We start from the raw sequence: 20,984 nt of genomic DNA on the forward strand, positions 1-20,984 counted from the left end.
GTACTGTAGACAACAGTCCTGCAGACAGGAGTATTGTAGACAACAGTGCTGTTGTCGACATCAAGGGGGATTGAGACATGTGGGTCTCCTGAGTAGTCATGTCAGATGCCAGTTTGTGTTTATTCACTTCCTGTCTGGGTGGGGAAGGACATTTTTAAAATGTCATAGAGAACAGTTGGAAGCCATGCTCCTGTGTTACGCACTGCTACATGCAAACCATGGCCCGCAATGTTCAGCCCTTAGTCCTTCTTCCTGATTCAGAAGACGGATACAGAGAGTCTTGGCCCACTTCACCCTCCTGTCCATCTTGAAAAAATGTGATCACAAGTAAATGAAGGAACCATGGTCTGTTAACTGTCACACTACTGTTTTTACCAAGAGTCCTGGACTCTAGTCAGTATGCCTCCTGATGCACTGACCTGAGAAGATTAGAACAATTTTTCCACCCAGAAAAAAATTATTACCTCCCCTTTGAATGGTTAAAGTGACTGTGACAAATTGACTGGTTCAAAATCATTTGCCAAGTCCTTCCAGAGATCTACTTAGAGCCCATGGATGATATGTGATGCCTACACTATCCAGCTATGTCTTCTAGACCAGGGCTCACGACTAAGTGACAGTTTTACCTACTGCAGGACATCTAACAATGTTTGATGGTGTTAACATCTTGAATCCCACAATGAAAAAGCAATTGAGGCCCAACTCCCAGTCCAGCTGAAATTGAGTTGCTGGTAATGATCTTCTTTTTTCATATAATTTGAGAGAAATGGGGTCTGTAAGTCAAATAAAGTGACTAGGCTCCAGTTTGTTCTGCTTTTCTTCAAAATGATATGTTTTTTTTAACTGTTCCTAGGGAAGGGAGATTTAATTGGAGCAAATTTATCAATTAAAGACCAAGTGATCAAGACCAACGCTGATGTGAAGGCGCTGACCTACTGTGATCTACAGTGCATCATCCTGAAAGGTCTCTTTGAGGTGCTGGGCCTTTACCCAGAGTATGCACACAAATTCGTAGAAGACATCCAGCACGACCTCACATACAACCTTCGAGAAGGTCATGAGAGTGATGTAAGTCCCCTTTCCAATTAGCACAGAGTTCTGGGGATCAAATACAAGAGCAGAGGTAAAAAGGTCACAGCCTCCCTTTCAAAAGGCTCTGCAGGTAAGAGATGCAGCCCCTCATTAACTGATGAATTAGCTAGGGTCCGAAGTTCCTTGCTAACATGCCAGGGAAGTACTATTTGTAGGCAGTTTCTTGCCTGATTATCCCCATGTGGTCACGTCTAATTGTAGTTTCAGTGGTATGCAGAACTTAGCTGGAAATAAGTGATAGCTCCAGCATTTGAAGCTGGTCAGGTGTGTGTCACTACTCAGAATTTCAACTACTAGACAGGGAATTTGCTAGAAACTAATCTTTTTTGTTAAAATGGTACCCCAAACAAATCTATCTCAGAGTGACCAAATTTTCATAAAAGGATTCAAGCCAACAACTGTCAAACTGAAAGCATAATGAACATTTTACGCAATTATATATTTGCTTCATCTTTCAGTTTATACAAACAGCTTTCCTGTCAAAATATGTACTATACTGTGCCTTGTGTTTAGGCTGATCGTGAACATGACTTCATTAGATGTGTCAGCAATAATAACTTAATAAGAATGATTGTGGGAAGGCAAGCCAGAGCATGCAGCTCAATGTGTAACCGTCTGTGCCTTGTCTCAGATATTTGCAGCACTCAAGATTTAAGAAAATGTAGTTTTGACTAATCCATATTATGCAGACATTTTGGGTAATCATTAGCATTCTGTCCTTTGAAAAATAGATAGAAAATGGTCATTGTTACTCTTTCCTCTAGGTTTGGGATACAAGTAATGTTACATAAATATAGAACACTCCATTTCTTTCTACCATAATAAAACACCCAGGGTCGATATTTATTATCTACCTGTTATGCTAAGCACTCCTCATATACAAAGCATTTTATTGGTTAAAAGAATCTTTAAGATAAGTGTCTATCCATTTCTGTAGCAGAACAAACAGATTCAGAGTAGCTGTGGTTTCGCATCCTTGTGGGTGGCTAGTCCAGCATGTGAGAAAAAAAGAAAAACTTAAGTTTAAAGAATACAGTTGACTGAAAGTTTTGTCTTGAAATAGCTCCCATGCATCTCATGTAAAAGACTGAATCTTAAAATTCAAGGTATATTTTGTGTTTGCCATGGTAGTATAAAAATTAGTTTTATGAACTATAACATAATGTTTTAAAATGTACATGTATTGTGAAAAACACAAATCAAGCTAATCAACAGGCATTTTTAAAATTCGTGTTTGTTCTAACAACACTTAAAGTGTAGAGCATGTCATTTTTACTGGATATTTTCTTTATTTACATTTCAAATGTTATCCCCTTCCCTTGTTACCCCTTCTGGAAATCCCATATCCTATCCACCCTCCCCTTGCTTCTGTGAAGGTGTTCCTCCACCCACCCACCCACTCCCACCTCCCCACCATCAATTCCCCTATACCAGGGCATCTGTTGAGCCTTCATAGGACCAAGGACCTCTCCTCCCATTGATCCTCTGCTACATATGCAGCTGGAGCCATGTGTATTACTTGGTTTATGAGTTAGTCCCTGAGCGCTCTGGGGAGTCTGGTTGGTTGATATTGTAGTTCTTCCCACGGGGTTGCAAACCCCTTCAGCTCCTTCAGTCCTTTCTCTAACTCCTCTATTGGGGATCCTATGCTCAGTCCAATGGGTGGGTGCAAGCATCTGCCCCTGTATTTGTAAGGCTCTGGCAGGGCATCTCAGGAGACAGTCATATCAGGCTCCTTACAGGATGCACTTCTTGGCATCCACAATAGTGTCTGAGTTTGGTAACTGTATATGGGATGAATATTCAGGTAGGAAAGTTTCTGGATGACCTTTCCTTCAGTCTCTGCTCTACACTTTATCTCCATATTTGCTCCGATGAGTAATTTGTTCCCCTTATAAGAAGGTCAGAAGCACCAACACTTTGGTCTTCCTTCTTGAGTTTCATGTGGTCTGTGAATTGTATCATGGGTATTTAGAGCATTTGGGCTAACATGCCCTTATCAGTGAGTGCATAACATGTGTGTTCTTTTGTGATTGTGTTACTCAATCAGGATGATATTTCCTAGTTCCATCCATTTGCCTAAGAATTTCATGAATTCATCATTTTTAATAGCTGTGTCGTACTCCATTGTGTAAATGTACCACATTTTCTGTATCCATTTCTCTGTTGGACATCTGAGATCTTTCCAGCTTCTGGCTATTATAAATAAGACTGCTATGAACATAGTGGACCATTTGTTCTTATTACATGTTGGATCATCTTATGGTTATATGCCAAGGAGTGGTATAGCTGAGTTCTCAGATAGTACTATGTTCAATTTTCAACGGAACCGTCAGACTGATTTCCAGAGTGGTTGTACCAGCTCGCAATCCCACCAACAATGGAGGCATATTCCTCTTTCTCCACATCCTTGCCAGCATCTGCTGTCAACTGAGCTTTTGATCTTAGCCATTCTGACTGGTATGATGTGAAATCTCAGGGTTGTTTTGATTTGCATTTTCATGATGACTACAGATGAAGAACATTTCTTTAGGTGCTTCTCTACTGTTTTGAGTTTCTTCAGTTGAGAATACTTTCTTTAGTGCTATATACCATTTTAATAGGGTTATTTGATTGTTTGAAGTCTAATTTCTTGAGTTCTTATATATATTGGATATTAGCTCTCTATTGGATGTAGGATTGATAAAGATCTTTTCCCAAGACACTTTTATGTTATGGATTACTTGACACTCACAATGCTTATTGACACATACAGCACAGACACAGACATGCACGCACACACACATACGACATACATATTTCCAAAATCTTGAAATACAGTTCCTTGGTTGGTTAAGTTTGGCCCACTCTTCTATGTAATTCCAGAACCCCATGGAAAACCTTCCAACAACTCCAGCAGTCTTTGTCTTTCAGGAAAACGTGTATACATCCTGATGCCAGCCTGTGCTTAATGGTTCTTGTCCTTCACTCTGCTGTACCACTCTGCTGTCAGCAAATTTAGATCCAAACACCATTCCTTAATGAACAGATGCACTCACAAAGGAATAACCACTCACTAAGACTCTCAGGTAGAGCAATGGTTATGGAAAGTGGAACACTCCTGTTGACTCATGCCTACAAACATGAGAACAACATAAACAACTACCTAAATTCACTTATACTGGAAAACTGAGTAGCCACGCCTACAAAGGAGCGCATAGTAGATCCTAGAGATCTACAGAGTTCTCATTACATACATGGGTGAACTGTTTAACTATAAACAATGAAAACAAAATAACTAAAAGATGTCAACACATTTTTAAATAAAACAAGATCCAGGAGGGAGCCATCTGCATTTAGAAGAGATCTGTGGTGTGCTGGGATCAGGGCTCCTACGGCTGCATTAAACTATAGAGCTTTAGAAGAGGAGCTCACCTCAGTCTCACAGGAAGATTAAACTATATAAGATGTTTCTTAACTTTGTTGAAAGGTTAACTACTGCCATTTGGACCACATGCTAATTATGCATCTCGTTCCTTTTGGCGTATTTTCCATACTTGCCCCTATTTATATCTCCTGGTGGCTGAACACTGGTGAGCTGAACCATTTATGTCTATGTAAATTGTGGTGAATTGGCTCCACTGTTTATTAGGATAGCTTTATAAATTGACTTTAACACAAATTCATCTGTTTTTGAGAAGTCTAGTTTTCCTTCACATAAAAAGACTGGAACTTGACAAAAACAAATAAAATGATTAAAGAACATCAAAAAAAAATGTTTTCAGAAGGGAAGGCAGCTAAAACTCAGATGTTCACGTAACTACCCATAAATGTTGTATTGCTGTGCACAGTGGGTGCTGATTTGCTATTGATGGTTTTATGGCTGTGCAGCAATATAATGCCAACAATGGGAGAAGGAGAAATTTTTTAAGGTTTGTCATAATAGGAATTTCTAATGACGACTAAGCCTATTAAAGTTATAAATATGCTCATTGTCTCTACTTCAATTTCCGATCATAATATGTAATCTGAGAAGGATAAAACGTAAACCACCTCTTTCTGTCTTCTTCCTTCTTTAGTTAAAGAGGGGAAGAGGTCCTGAGATTTGGTGGCTTGCAGTCTTCACTGTGACATCCTTTTCTTTGAGCTGCAATTTACAGTACACCCAAGCAGGAACCATGGGAGTCTAAGAGTCAGTCTGGATCTCTGGATGGAAATCAAGGGCACCGGAGAGGAGCCCGGATCCGCAGCATCATTTGCATGGCTCTAACTGCTGACCCACAGCAGCTTAAAACCTGATGATTTATCACAACACCCGAGTCCTCCCACTATTTCTATCACAAGCCCCATCGTTTTCTAATGTACTTGCAAAGCTGAGTACCACGGAATTATTTTTCTTTTGCACAGAGAGATTGCACACACCTGCAATTCCCACTGCTGTTAAGACTGAGGCAGGAGAAGAACAAGTTCAAGGCCAACCTGAGCAAATGAGAAAGAGCCTGAATCAAAATAAAAGGCTTTAAGGGGTCATGGATATAGCTTAGTAGTAAGGTATTAATAACCTAGCATTGAGAGGACCTACAGCCCATTCCCAGTACTTAAAACATACACAGGTATTGAGCAGAGAGTCATAACGCTACATATAATACCATTTTTAAAATGATGAAGAGCAAGGAAATTAAGCAATGCATTTGAAAAAATATACACATGAAATGTAACTTTTTGTAACCAAACAAGACTCTTGGATCTATGCTTTTGTCCCATCTGGGCTCTCCTTCATTCTCTGAACTGCTGTAGGCAAACCTTTAAGACTTAGTATGTTCAAAGTAGAATATACTATCTTCCTCTACAAACTTTCTCTATACTCTCTTTTCTTTCCTCACCAAATGCAGTGCCACATCCAAACTCTCTTCAGGGTCTTGTTTAGTTTAGTGTGTGTAAACTCTCCCTTAGTGTTTTATGTTTGTCCCTGGGCTTTCACCTATGTGTGCATGTGTGAGGGTCACAGGTCAATGTTAGATGTTTTCCTCCCTCAATCTCTACCTTATTTCATTTTTATTTTTTTAAGCAGGGTCTCTAAGTGTATTCAGAGCCGACTCTTTTGGCCAGCACCACACAGTGCTGGTATTACAGACACACATGATGTTAAAATAGTATTACCTGGCGTGTTTCAAGCTCCCTCTGCTAGAGTCAGCATTACTTCCAAGACTGACCCATGCTCTTGTGAATACCTTTCCTCTCTCAAGACCACAGCTGCCTAAAACAACTACTGTGTAAATATGCAAACCTTTAGTACCATGGAATACACAGGGGATAGTACTTTAATAAGTAGAAGTTATAAATATTATCTTCTAAGGCTAATTTTATCTATATTATAATTTTTAAAAGTTTATTCAATAGCATGAGGTCATAAAGATACTTGAATTTATTTCCTTCTGTTATTTTAACTTTTGCTTTTTTACCTTTCTCTGTGTTATCCAGGATTGTTTCATTAATGATCTGAAGTAAAACTCTAGCCTATTTTTTCCATAGATTTCATGAATCTTCTCAGCATCATACTTGAATGAGGCCTCACCTGCCCTCAGTGTCATACCTATCACATGATAGCTGCTTATGTATGAGCACTGGTTTCCTGGATCGTTCTTTGCTCTATGGTGTCCTTCATCTGTATGTGCATAACAGCACCCTGTGTAATGCTTGTAACAGGTTCTTTCTAGGGAAGCTGGGATGCCTGGCTTTTCTTCATGCTTGTACTTATGAATTTCTTTGATTTTTTTTCACTTTCATTTCTTCAAAAGCATTAACCTGGATTTCATTATGGTGAAGAACTTTCATTTGTCTAACTGTTGCTTCTTTAAGAAATTTGTCATCACTAACCCTGGCCATTTTCTTGTCTTCTTTTTGTCTTTAGTGTTCATCACAATATGTCTAAGTCCTCTCTCCTTCCCCTTTCCCCCCACCCAGACTCTCTCTCTCTCTCTCTCTCTCTCTCTCTCTCTCTCTCTCTCTCTCTCTCTCTCTCTCTCTCTCTCTCCCTCTCTCTCTCATCTCCTTCCCCTCCTTCTCTCTCTCTACTTTTATCTACCATCTATAAATCTACCTATCAATCAATATACTAGCTACACTTATGTCAATTTGACACAAGCTAGGGTCACTTTGGAAGAGAGAACCTCAATGAAGAAAATGGTGCCTGTGGACAAACTAGCAATGAATTTTCTTAATTGATTATTGATTTGGGAATGTCAAACTTGTGGTAGCCTGTGCCATCTCTGAGATAGTCATCCTAGGAACAGAATGAAAACAAGCTAAGCAAGCCATGGGGAATAAGACAGTAAGCACTACTCAACGGCCTCTACATTAGTTCTTAACCTGTTTGAGTTCCTGCCCTGAATTTCTTCAGTAATGGACTGGGATGTGGAGCTGTAAGCTAAAACAAACCCTTTATTCTTTAAGTTGTTTTGAGTGTTTGTGTTTTAATACATTAATTGAAGCCTTAAGTCAATAATTCATCTATACAGATATCTATTATATTGACCAACTTATCTGTCTTACTTCACTAATCCATCATGTATCATAAATGCCTATGTATGTGTGAAAAAAATCTATGGACCTATGAATACATAAATAGGATATATAATATTATTATTCTACACTTCTAGGGTCTTAGAACTAGAAACCTTAGGTACTAAACACCTCCAAAACACATTTAAGTCACAAGAAACCCCACAGATAAGTTTGTAGAAAACCACAACCAATCAAATTACAAAGATGTAAAGTTCAGTCTCAAATTGTATCAACAATGCAACTTCTGATCAGATAGCATAGAAAAAGAGAGGGTGGAAAAACTGTAAGATCCAGAGGTACAGACAGTTTGCTATGAAATTGTGTCTCCTAGTAAACTCAAAATTTATACCCATTAATGTTGCACCAACATGACTTCTAAACATAAGCTGACCAAAAAATAACAGCAATAAGCATGCTGAGGTAGACAGGTAAAAAGCAAGGGAGGCCTCAACCATGCACAAAGAACCATGGCCAACTAAGGAATGCTAAAATTAGGGATTGTGGATTTAGCTTAGTGGTAGAACACTTTCCTAGCAAGCACAAGCCCCTGGATTTGGTCCTCAGTTCTGAAAAAAAGGAAGAAAAGAAAAGAAAAGAAAAGAGAAGAAAAGAGAAGAGAAAAAAGAAAAAGGAAGAGAAGAGAAGAGAAAAGAAAAGAAGAGAAAAGAAAAGAAAAGAAAAGAAAAGAAAAGAAAAGAAAAGAAAAGAAAAGAAGAGCTAAAATGGGAGTCTTCTTAACAATATAATCTCAACAATAAATACTTTAAGAAAGGAATAAAAAAAGCAACCTGGCATGGTGGTTTGTGGCTATAAAATCAGAAGACAGGCAGGAGCATCACATGAGATCTGGTCCATCCTGGACTAGAGTGAGATGTCTCAAAATTATTCATTCAATCAGTTAATGAAATTATGTTAAGTAAAAGAAGTGCAAACCATAAAAGAAATCAGATTGGGCAGTATGATTTCTTTCATGTGTAATTCTAGAAACAACCCCTATTTATATATAGTGAGAGAAAGCAGAACACCATTGCCTCAGGCAGGGAGAGAAAGGGACGAGGAGGTATGAGCACTAAAGGATATGAACGAACATTTCAGGGAATAGGAATACCATGTGTCTTGATGGCATGGTGCATATGGGAATGTATGTATGTACGTATATATACACATATGTGCATATATATGAGTATATATATATATACATATATATATACATATATACATATATACATATATATATATACATACACACACACATATATATATATGTGTGTGTGTGTGTGTGTACATATACATATACATGTGTGTATGTATATAAATAAATATATATATGTGTATATACAGAGAGAGAGAGAGCCTTCCTCTTAGGTGTAACTTATTACATGTTACACTAAACTAAATTTGATTTTTAAAAGACCCTTGGTAACAATTATCCTGGAAATTTAAGGGTTATTCTCTGTCTTCACTGTGTGTGTGTGTGTGTGTGTGTGTGTGTGTGTGTGTGTGTGTGTGTGTGTGTATATCACTGAAACATTTATCTGACTACAAAAACCAAATGTTATGATACTCTCTACCTCACGTGAATCCTTTCTAGCACTATCTCTCCTCCAGATTATAAGAATGAAATTAGTAAAATACAAATTGCATCGTATTACTCTGTAATCTAACTTACTTCAGTGGTTTTCTGTGGTGTGACGTTCAATCTGGACTTTTTACCATAACTGTCAAAGTCCTATGCCTTTCTTCCCTGCCTGCCTCCCTTCCTAGGCCACCTGGTACATGCCGTGTTGTCAGGAATGCCAGCCTGTCTTACTTCACTGTTGATCTTGATGCCTTTCAGGGCTCCTGGATTATGCACCTGCTCCCCTGCCCACAATGCTGCTTCTCTGGCCCATACACTGGTGTTTGCCCCTCCCACTTTCCCATCACATGGTGCTTGTACCCTCCCACTTTCCTGTCACATTGTCTTGTTTATGTTTTGCAGAACATATAACAGGTTACGAGATTATATGGATTCTATATTTTCTTATTCTTGGTCAGTGCCTTCTAATAGAGTGCTTACTTTATGAAGACTTTCCATCTTATATCCTACACTACCTCCTTACATGGCCAAGTGTAATGCTGACATAGGTATCCTGATGAGATGAGGGGCAAGGCCTTACTAGTTATAGAGCAAGGGTATAGTCTTAAGGGGAAAACTACAGGAATTTAGACTTGCACCCCTCAGAAGCAGCAAAGGCAACGAGACTATTAATACAGTCAAAAGAAACACATGAAATAAAAACCAGTTTCACTGAGAAACAACAGGTTTAACTTGCCCGAAGTTCAGAACAGGGGCTTTTCAAGAGCCCTGTGGGGACTTTAAGCTGAACAGTAGAAGCAAGAGCTTGCTGTGTGAGAGATGTAAGTCCTCCTGCTAGAGGATTAAAGAGATCTGACTTTGGATTGCAGCTAACACACCATGTCCTATAGAAATAGGTCAACCCGTAAAACACTACTGCCCAAGAGACCAAAGAAGCCACCAATCACTCTTTTTGTTGCTTGGACTACAATGCGACTAATTTCAGGGTGACATCAAAGCTCTTTCCATAAGGCTCAGAGAACAGAAAAAAGGACAGAAAATTTGAAAAGGCCAGAGACTAGAGAGTACAGCTGCAAAAACTGCAGTTACCTGATGAAGTCTTGGATCTTTAGTTGCCAACACAAGACCTGCACAAACTAATCTAGTCAATATAATAGCATGGGTGTTTTAGGGATGGTGCGAAGCACAGGACTCCACTCCTGGGTGAGAGGCTAGCTACTGGTTGGAGAAAGAAAGTCAATTTTCTTAAGAGGTGGTGCCTCTACTACATTTCTCATACTAAAGTGGACAGCAAACAGTACATTCACTGAATGCACACAAGCTTAGTTAGACCCAGTAGGGTGTGTGTGTGTGTGTGTGTGTGTGTGTGTGTGTGTGTTCTCTAAAAATATGTTATTGGGGGAGGGACTTAGAATGAGTTGGAGTGAAGAGTGGATCTGAATCAAAATAATGCATTCATGTATGAAGGAAAAAGTAAAAAAAAAAAAAAATGGTTGCCTGTTGTTATAAAATACTTCACCAGTGTGTAGCCCATTCATTTGTTGCCCTCAGTGGTGAATTGCGGGGAGCAGATCTGAAATGCAGGTGAATAAATCTGCCCAATTTTTAACCTCATATCTCCTCAGCATTAGTCATATATTCATTTATCTATCTATCTATCTATCTATCTATCTATCTATCTATCTATCTATCTATCTATCAGTGTTTGTATGTGAGTGTGTGTGTGTATATGTATGTATGTACGTATGTATACGTATACAGTTCTGTATGTGTTCAAGTGTGTTAGTGTGTGTGCGGGCATATGTGAGTGTATGTGTACATGCATGAAAACAAGAGATCAACTTCCAAATACTGTTCACCCTGACTTTTTAGAAAAGCTCTTGCTGCCACTTGAGGCTAGCTAATTTGACTAGACTGGTTGGCTGGAAAGCCCCAGGGATGCTCTGCCTCCTCTTCCCCAGCACAAGCTCACATAACCACACCCACATGTTTTTATAGAGGCTGGGAATTGAACTCTGGTCCCTATGCTTGCTCACCTAACACTTTACCAAGTGAATTATATCTCTGGGCCCCAGTTCTATGTTTTTGTTTTTCTTTTATGACAGCCCTATCAAATGCAAGTATCATAGTGGATGTGCTTTTGAGCTGCATGTGGCTTAGGCAATTTCTTACATGGTGAAGCTATCCTGAATCGATGGTGTTCAGCTTCAGGCTTCCTAGAATGGAGGCTGACTAGATCCTTCAAGTGAAAGCTTTGACTTACCATCACATTATACTGTCGATGAAAATACATTATGATGTAATTTATGCCAAGACTCTATGGGGAAAGGGAATTTTTCCAAGGAAGGTACTTGGTTTAAATTTAGTTCTTGTTTCAATGTGAAATAAAATTGGGCTGCTCTGAAGTAAGTTTCTTTAAAAAATGATTTACCAAATAGTAATAATTTTTAAAATTACATCTGACAGCCTAGAATCTTAGTTCTTCAAGTGTAGCCTGTGTGCATCTAAATCTGCTAGCACAGGCTCGGGTAATAAGAGAACATAATTAATAGTGTCCCACTCTGAGAGAAGTATTCTCAGAAAATTGCACATTGAAGGACTCACATGTCACTTTATCATGTTGCATTTCCTTGGGACTTGCAGTCCAGCAAGGTGTCTTGGTTTTCAGTTGTCTGTCTTAGAATTTCATTCTTTATGAAACAAAAATAAAAAGTCTTAAAAATGACCTGTGGTCAGCCCTTTCTATTCCAGGCTGTTACCAAGCTTATGAGAATATCAGGCAGGGAGAACTCAGTGGGTGACAGACTGGATATGGTCCTTGCATCCAATGTTATGTGTGGAAGCTTTTCTTATATTGAAGTTTTTAGGTGGTTTCAGAATAGATTAAGGCAATGTGATGCCTTAAAGGCAAAGATATCTCATTTAGCATATCCAGACCCCAGAGTTGTCTTGATGTTCATGGTGTTTGAATGAACTTGACAGTTGAATGTCACACAATGGATGCCTCCTACTTCTAACTGCAGCAAAGTGGCCCAGTGTGTCTTTTTATTCTTTTTCACTGTGTGTGTGTGTGAGTGTGTTTAGGTTAAAGGACAACTTTTAGGAGTTTGCTTTCTTTTTCTACCATTGTTGAATGTTGGTCATTATGCTGTTTGGCAAACACTCTTACCTGCTGACCCATCTCAAGAACACCACACAGCCCCAATTTTTCTAAATAATTAGTCAGGCTTTCTACTTCATTCTCTGTACTATGATTGGCCTCATCCACTTCCACTATTAAAGATCTTCATGATCTGGCTCAATAGAGTCCACTGATCTCTGAATGCATATTAGTGTCTAATCCTGACAATGTTTCTCCTGCCTAGACCTCTGCTTCAGGGAAATGAGTTTGCAATCCCAACAGTTATCAGATGAAGGAATTTATTCATCTCAAGATCCAGAGTTGATCTTAGAAAAACCTCTTCTGTTAGGATGAGAGCTAGTATAAAGACATTGACAGAAACATTCTAAAACTCCTGATGAGTTAGGGGGTGATTCACAAAGAGGATACTAAGTGATAACAATGGAAACAACCCAAGTGGAGTAGTAAAGAAGGGGAGTCACTATTCACACACACACACACACACACACACACACACACACACACACACACACACTCATTCACACTACACACAATATAAACACTAACTCTCAGAAATTTAATTATCAGGATCTCAAGCTCTGGTTAACATTTTCCTGCAATTTTTTTCCTATTACTTCTCTCTGTATGTCCTCCCCATTCTTCTATTAATACACTCACTGTTTTCTTAACTCATCTAAGTGGAAGAAATGGGTTGTTGACTAATTTCAGAATTCCAGCTTAATTCTGGTACACAAGTGCTAGGTAGTACAGCTTGGGACAAGTGGCCACCTTCATCAATTGTTGGGGTGGCATGAAATAGGGTAAAATACACTATACTGCTTGATGACTTCCATGACAACCATATGGCATGAATATTTGACATAAGTAACAAAATTCAGAGAAAGTCTCATTTGCTAGATCTTAAAGGAAGCAAAGCAAACTATGGGGAGGATGAGTCTCTTCTGTGTAATCATAACACTATGGGCTTCCATGTGAATATTTCTCAGCAGCATCCCAATGGCACCCAAACTCCATTAAAAAATATGTACAAAAAAAAAGGTTTAAGTGACTGTAGTGACTCACAGTAAGCTACTGCTACTGTGAGTAAACACCTGAAGAAATCAACTTTAAAAAAAAAAAGTTAATTTTAGCTCAAGACAGAGATTTTGGTCCACAGTTGTCTGGCTCCAGCTCTTGCTGTTTCTGGGCTGTGGTGAACAGGCACAAAGATGTGGTGGATCAAACAGTGGTGGCAAATAAAGGAGAGAGGACAAGTACCCTCTCAGAGGGCAAGCCCCAGTGACCTGCTTTCTACAACAGTCACCACCTTCCAACATCCCATTGGGTTATAAACAGCTGGGTTAACTCATCTGTCAGATCTCATCCCTCATACTCTAGTCAGTTGGTAAAAGCCTTACATGTGCACAGGACAACAAGCCCTGAACACATGAGCATTTGGGGGACACTGATGATGTCCTGAAGTTTGTCCTATGTAGCATCTTGACTGTCAACCAGAGTGTGGCACATATGCCAAAATCAACTGCACTTGGTACCATAAACATGAGTAGTTAGGTTTTAAAGCTCCTCTGGAAGATGGAGAGATAAATTGGTGTGAGTCACCTACTACCATAAATAAGAGGGGGAAAAAGTAAAAACAAATAAACATCTTTCCTTCCATGGTTGTTTCTACCTTGTAGGGAACAGCAGATATTTAGTCTGAAATAAAGCCTATAAAATTTGCATAGGAACACATATGATCACCAATAAACTTGGATCTATGTATATTTAGTCTATCAGTATGAGAAATTGTCTACTTTATCTTCCAGGAATCCTCAGACCCACTGACTGAGATACAGAGTGTGGTACAAAGGCTCTCCCATCACAAATACACTCTGGGTGGTGGTTTAGGTTTTAGAAGTTAACAAATCCCATCTCTAGAATTGTCCCATAGCTGGCGCAGCATAGCTCTACCCTCACAGCAAAGGATCTGTGAGATGACATTATTGATCCAACCAATAGGAACTCTATGAGCCAGCTTTGTGCTAAGCACTTTACAAACCTTAATGTATTTTATAAAAGCTCATCAATAGCTTGTATAAATAAGTTGAATGTTGCATTGGTTATTTTATCATCACTGGTACAAAATACTTAATAGAAACGGCTTAAGGGGAAAAGGGTTTATTATGGCTCACAGTTTCAATGGCTTTCAGTCTATGATGGTAGAAAAAACACAGTGGACAGGCTCAGTGTGAGGTCGTGGGAGCTTAGAGCACACTAATTACATCTTACAGAAAAGAAAGCAAATACTAGAACTAAGGCTGAGATGTATACGTCAAAGGTCTGTTTTAGTAGCCACCAGGCAGTCTCCATGTCCAAAAGTTTTCATAACCTCTCAGAATCATGCCACCACTTTAAGGATTCAAACACTAGATTTGTTGGGATGCAGTTCATGTTGTAACAAACATGTTTTTATTCCAGATAAGAAAACTAGCTAAGGATCAGAGAAGCTAAACCTGGTCCAGAGTTCTTCAGCAAGTAAGCAGGGGAGATGAGAAACTTGACATTCTGCTGAATACTGTCTGACTCCAAAGCCCAATTGGAACTTAGTATACATTCAAAATAAAGTTTAAAATGGTGCTTGCTCATTCCCTTAATCCTCAAAGCATGGAGTGTCAGATTCACAAAAGGTAATGAAGAATGATTCAAATGGAAAAAATTCCATTGATAAATCAGTTTTATAAGACAAACTTACAAGTAAATGAACCACAGCTCTTTTTGACAGTAAATCAAAGTGTATCTTTTTTATATGTAGACCCTTTTGTATAGTACACTTTAGTGAGATTTTTTAAATGTTTCATGACAACTCAGCCAACTTATAAGTGGGGACTTCAATGCAAATTTTTGTTATATTCTTGTGACATTAACCCATTCAAACTAACATAAAGAGAAGCATCAGATTATTCACTCAGAGAGCTAAGAAGTCAGTCTTTGGGAAGCTGTCAGACAAGAGTAGGTTTGCAGTCAAAGGGAACTGGATAAAGTCCCACAAACCACAGCAAGCAAATGTTTCAAAATAAGAGCAATCTCACTAAATGACTGTCAAATGACTACTTAGTAACACATATAGTAGCCAACTATAGAGGAAAAATTGCCAGTATCTACAAGCTGTATATTATGTTTGATTTGCTACATTAGTTTTCATTTATTTTTTCATTTCTGGGAGTTTGGGTCATGATCATTAGACATGGCAACTGAGTGTCTGAGTGGTATACTCCTTGAAATTTCAAGATTAGTGAATGATTTAAACCTAATCAAATTTCAGTCTTCTGAATAAAGCCTGGTAGATTTGTCTAAGAATACCTTCCACCTCAAGAAGAGACCTGGTCTGTTCTGAACATGCTTCAGTCTGGAACTGAAGATGGCTTCCAATCACATTCTTCTCAACCTCTTAGCCTGAACTGTATTTGATTTATCTCTTTAAAAGCCTAGTGCAACTAAGTATTTCCAGAAACATATCTCTCAACTAAAGGCAAAGAAAGATGATGATATACTCTGTCTTGCTCATCTGTCTTTTTCTCTCCCTGTAGTGTACGTGCTCCTATTTGCTTACAAACATTCATTCATTAGTGATTCCAGGATTGTGGTCTCACTCTTAGAAAATTTCTTCCCATTCACAAATGTGCTTTTCAGAGTGTGTCCATTGCTTTCCTTTATCCCCTCCCTTCTTTTGCTCCATGTTTTTTTTTTAAATAAAACATGTGAAATATCCATTCCATGGTCATTTCAAATATAGCAAATAATATGCTAACTCTTCTGTGGTCTCAGATTTATCCAAGTAAGAAGTTTAAACTCTTAATTAAACTGAGTAAACACCTCCCTAGAATACTCTTTAAATAATGAGCATATCACATTTGCCAACAAATAACACATTTTTGGTAATTCTTAGAAATGCCAACACACTCATGTACATACATATATGTTTGTGCTGAAAGATTGAATCTGTAAATGAATAAAGTACTATTTTTTTAGTTTAGCTTTTGTTCACACTTCTTAGCCAAACTATAAATACATTACCTGAGTGTTCTTTCTCTTAGAATTTACTCTCATGGGAGCTGGTAGAATAATCCTGAATGCTTTGTTACAACTAACATTTCTTTGCTTGGAGCTGTGTGACTCTAGGAACATTTCACAGTCCATTCTTAGTTACCTGCGACATTTCCTGTTAGTCTCCTAATCTCAAACCCTGGCTCAGCTGTTATAGCAGAAGGAAGTGGGTGGAGTGATCAAAGCAGTTGTAAGCGAGCTAAGTTGGTAGACATAAAATGAAAATTAAAAACAAATCACAAAATCCCAGGATAAACAGCCTCCATACTATTTTTTCCCATGAAGTTCCCCAAAAGGATGGAGGCAGCAGAAAGAACAGCATATGGCAGAGACAGCCTGCTTATAGTACAGCAGACTGTGCTCAACAGGCAGAGCTTGCAGTCTACAGTGTGATGGAATTCAAGCTCTGTAGTCGTTCACCAATTTAAAGCCAGCATTCTGGGAACAAAGGGATGGTTGCCTTGAGTGGAGGGAACAGCAGCCAAGAAGTCAGAAACATGACTCAAAAAAATATGCTAAATATATATTGGGAAAGATTTGAAATTATGAACCAGTAAACTAGCTTCAAGTCGGGTTGGGGGGTAGGAAGGTACATTTCAACAACTGAATGAGATTTAAAGGCTTTAGTTGCATGTCATTGAGGAAAATGATTAAGGAAAACTAAGATAAACATCTGCAAGACATTAAGCTTTTCGTGATGCGGTAATCCCACTTGCATTTTCTTCTGTTAAGATTAGAGTCTTTGAAAGCAGAACATATGGTGACTCTTTTGTGTCACTGCATTTCACAGCATCCACAAACACTCCCAGGTCTAGGCAGTCAAATGAAATATCTTTGCATTGTATTACTATTAGTATACAAGTTACATTTCTCTTTTAACCTACTAGTCACATATCCATCTTCATGATTAATACAAGAGCTGGCATCATATGTGGAGGAAAAACAAACAGAATTCTGTCAGAGACTCATGAATGAGAATCTGTAAGCCTTAAACATTAGATCCATAGTTAGGGTTAACACTGGGATTAGAATTAATACTCAGAGTTCTAAAGCCAGAATCCTACAAAAGACGGAATGTTGAGGTATCCTGCAAGCCCCAAAGAAACAGGCTAGCAAGAGGTCCGATACAATAGGTAAGAAGGTTAAATAACGGAAATCTAACAACATAGGTCCTGAGAGCACTCACACATGACTCTTCCCCATGCAGTTTGTGTTTGGTAACATGAACATAAACTTAGAACACATAGAAAACTAGAAAAAATACTTTTAAAAAGAACAACACACACACACACACACACACACACACACACCCCACAGATAAAACAGCAATCTATGTGTTGAAGTCTATACATGATTGAATTCAGCCATTGTAAGAATCGCCCACTATGAGTGCTATACCAATTCACAATAGACTTGTCCTACCTGTCCTCTACATTTTTTTATTGGATATTTTCTTTATTTGCACTTCAAATGTTATCCCCCTTCCTGGTTTCCCCTATGAAAAACACCTATCCCCTCCCCCCTCCGTCTGATCACCAACCCACCTACTCCTGCTTCCTGGTCCTGGCAATCCCATACATAGGGGCATAGAGCTTTCACAAGACCAAGTGTCTCTCCTTCCATTGATGACCTACAAGGCCATCCTGTTCTACATATGCAGCAGGATCCATGAGTCCCACCTCTTTGGTTGGTGGCTTAATCCCTGGCAGCTCTGGGGGTACTGGTTAGTTCATATTGTTGTTTCTCCTAAGGGGCTACAAACCCCTTCAGCTCCTTGGGTCCATTCTCTAGCTCCTCCAATGGTATTCTGTGCTCAGTCCAATGAGTAGCTGTGAGAATCCACCTCTGTATTTGTCAGGCACTGTTAGAGCCTCTCAGAAAACAGCTATAACAGGCTTCTGTCAGCAAGCACTTGTTGGCATACACAATAGTGTCTGGGTTTGGTGACTGTATATGGGATGGATCCCCAAGTAGGGTAGTCTCTGGATGGTCATACCTTAAGTCTCTACTCCATACTTTGTCTCTGTAATTCCTTCCATGGGTATTTTGTCCCCCCCGTATAAGAAGGACCAAACTATCCACACTTTTATCTTCCTTCTTCTTGAGTTTCATGTGGTTTGTGAATTATATCTTGGGTATTCTGAGCTTCTGGGCTAATATCCACTTATAAGTGAGTGCATACCATGTATGTTCTTTTGTGATTGGGTTACCTCACTCAGGATGATATTTTCTAGTTCCATCCATTTACCTAAGAATTTCATGAATTTGTCATTTTTAATAGCTGAGTAGTACTCCATTGTGTAAATGTACCACATTTTCTGTATCCTTTCCTCTGTTGAGAAACATCTGGGTTCTATACAGCTTCTGTCTATTATAAATATGGCTGTATGAACATAGTGGAGCATGTGTCCTTATTCATGTTGGCATCTTCTGGGTATATGCCCAGGAATGGTATAGCTCGGGCCTCAGAGAGTACTATGTCCAATTTTCTGAGGAACTGCCAAACTGATTTCCAGAGTGGTTGTACCAGCTTGCAATCCCACCAACAATGGAAGAGTGTTCTCTTTCTCCACATCCTAGTCAGCATCTGCTGTCACCTGAGTTTTTGATCTTAGTCATTCTGACTGGTGTGAGGTGGAATCTCAAGGTTGTTTTGATTTGCATTTCCCTGATGACAAAGGATGTTGAACATTTCTCTAGGTGTTTCTCAGCCATTCGATATTCCTAAGGTAAGAATTCTTTGTTTAGCTCTGAAACCCATTTTTAATAGGGATATTTGGTTCTCTGGAGTCTAACTTCTTGAGTTCTTTGTATATATTGAATATTAGCCCTCTATCAGATATTGGATTGGGAAAGACCTTTTTCCAATCTGTTGGTTGCCTTTTTGTCCTATTGACAATGTCCTTTGCCTTACAGTTTTATGAGGTCCCATTTGTCGATTCTTGATTTTAGAGCACAAACCATTGGTGTTCTGTTCAGGAATTTTTCCTCTATGCCCATGTGCTTGAGGCTCTTCCCTACTTACTTTTCTATTAGTTTCAGTGTATCTGGTTTTATGTGGAGGTACTTGACCTACTTGGACTTGAGCTTTGTACAAGGAGGTAAGAATGGATCAATTTGCATTCTTCTATGTGCTAACCACCAGCTAATCCAGCACCATTTGTGAAAATGCTGTCTTTTTTTTCCACTGGGTGGTTTTAGTACCTTTGTCAAAGATTAAGTGACCATAGTTGTGTGGGTTTATTTCTGGGTCTTCAATTCTATTCCATTGATCTACCTGTCTGTTGCTGTACTAGTACCGTGTAGTTCTTATCACAACTGCTCTGTAGTACAGCTTGAGGTCAGGGATGCTGATTCCATCAGAAGTTCTTTCATTGTTGAGAAGAGTTTTTGCTATCCTAGGTTTTTTGTTATTGCAGATGAATCTGCAAATTGCTCTTTCTTTTTTTTTTCCATTTTTTATTAGGTATTTCGCTCATTTACATTTGCAATGCTATACCAAAAGTCCCCCATAGCCACCCACCCCCTCTCCCCTACCCACCCACTCCCCTTTTATGGCCCTGGCGTTCCCCTGTACTGGGGCATATAAAGTTTGTGTGTCCAATGGGCCTCTCTTTCCAGTGATGGCCGACTAGGCCATCTTTTGATGCATATGCAGCTAGAGTCAAGAGCTCCGGGGTACTGGTTAGTTCATAATGTTGTTCCACCTATAGGGTTGCAGATCCCTTTAGCTTCTTTGGTACTTTCTCTAGCTCCTTCATTGGGGGCCATGTGATCCATCCAATAGCCGACTGTGAGCATCCACTTCTATGTTTGCTAGGCCCAGGCATACTCTGACAAGAGACAGCTATATCAGGGTCCTTTCAGCATAATCTTGCTAGTGTATGCAATGGTGTCAGCATTTGGAAGCTGATTATGGGATGGATCCCCGGATATGCTAGTGTCTACATGGTCCATCCTTTTATCTCAGCTCCAAACTTTGTCTCTGTAACTCCTTCCAAGGGTGTTTTGTTCCCACTTCTAAGGAGGGGCATAGTGTTCACACTTCAGTCTTCATTTTTCTTGAGTTTCATGTGTTTAGGAAATTGTATCTTATATCTTGGGTATCTTAGGTTTTGGGCTAATATCTACTTATCAGTGAGTACATATTGTGTGAGTTCCTTTGTGAATGTGTTACCTCACTCAGGATGATGCCCTCCAGGTCCATCCATTTGGCTAGGAATTTCATAAATTCATTCTTTTTAATAGCTGAGTAGTACTCCATTGTGTAGATGTACCACATTTTCTGTATCCATTCCTCTGTTGAGGGGCATCTGGGTTCCTTCCAGCTTCTGGCTATTATAAATAAGGCTGCTATGAACATAGTGGAGCATGTGTCCTTCTTACCAGTTGGGGCATCTTCTGGATATATGCCCAGGAGAGGTATTGCTGGATCCTCCGGTAGTACTATATCCAGTTTTCTGAGGAACCGCCAGACTGATTTCCATAGTGGTTGTACAAGCCTGCAATCCCACCAACAATGGAGGAGTGTTCCTCTTTCTCCAC

General features: G+C 39.2%; 1 protein-coding gene across 1 annotated transcript in view; it reads left to right on the forward strand.

Moving 5' to 3' along the window:
* Nucleotides 1–20,984, forward strand: part of Kcnh8 (potassium voltage-gated channel, subfamily H (eag-related), member 8) — a 376,486-nt gene that overhangs the window by 301,439 nt on the left and 54,063 nt on the right. Inside the window, exon 11 of the mRNA NM_001031811.2 lies at nt 854–1,068. Within this exon, the coding sequence (NP_001026981.2) occupies nt 854–1,068 (215 nt within the window). The remainder of the gene's footprint in view (nt 1–853; nt 1,069–20,984) is intronic.

This window comes from Mus musculus, chromosome 17 (assembly GCF_000001635.26).
Source record: "Mus musculus strain C57BL/6J chromosome 17, GRCm38.p6 C57BL/6J".
Classification (NCBI taxonomy): Eukaryota; Metazoa; Chordata; class Mammalia; order Rodentia; family Muridae; genus Mus; species Mus musculus.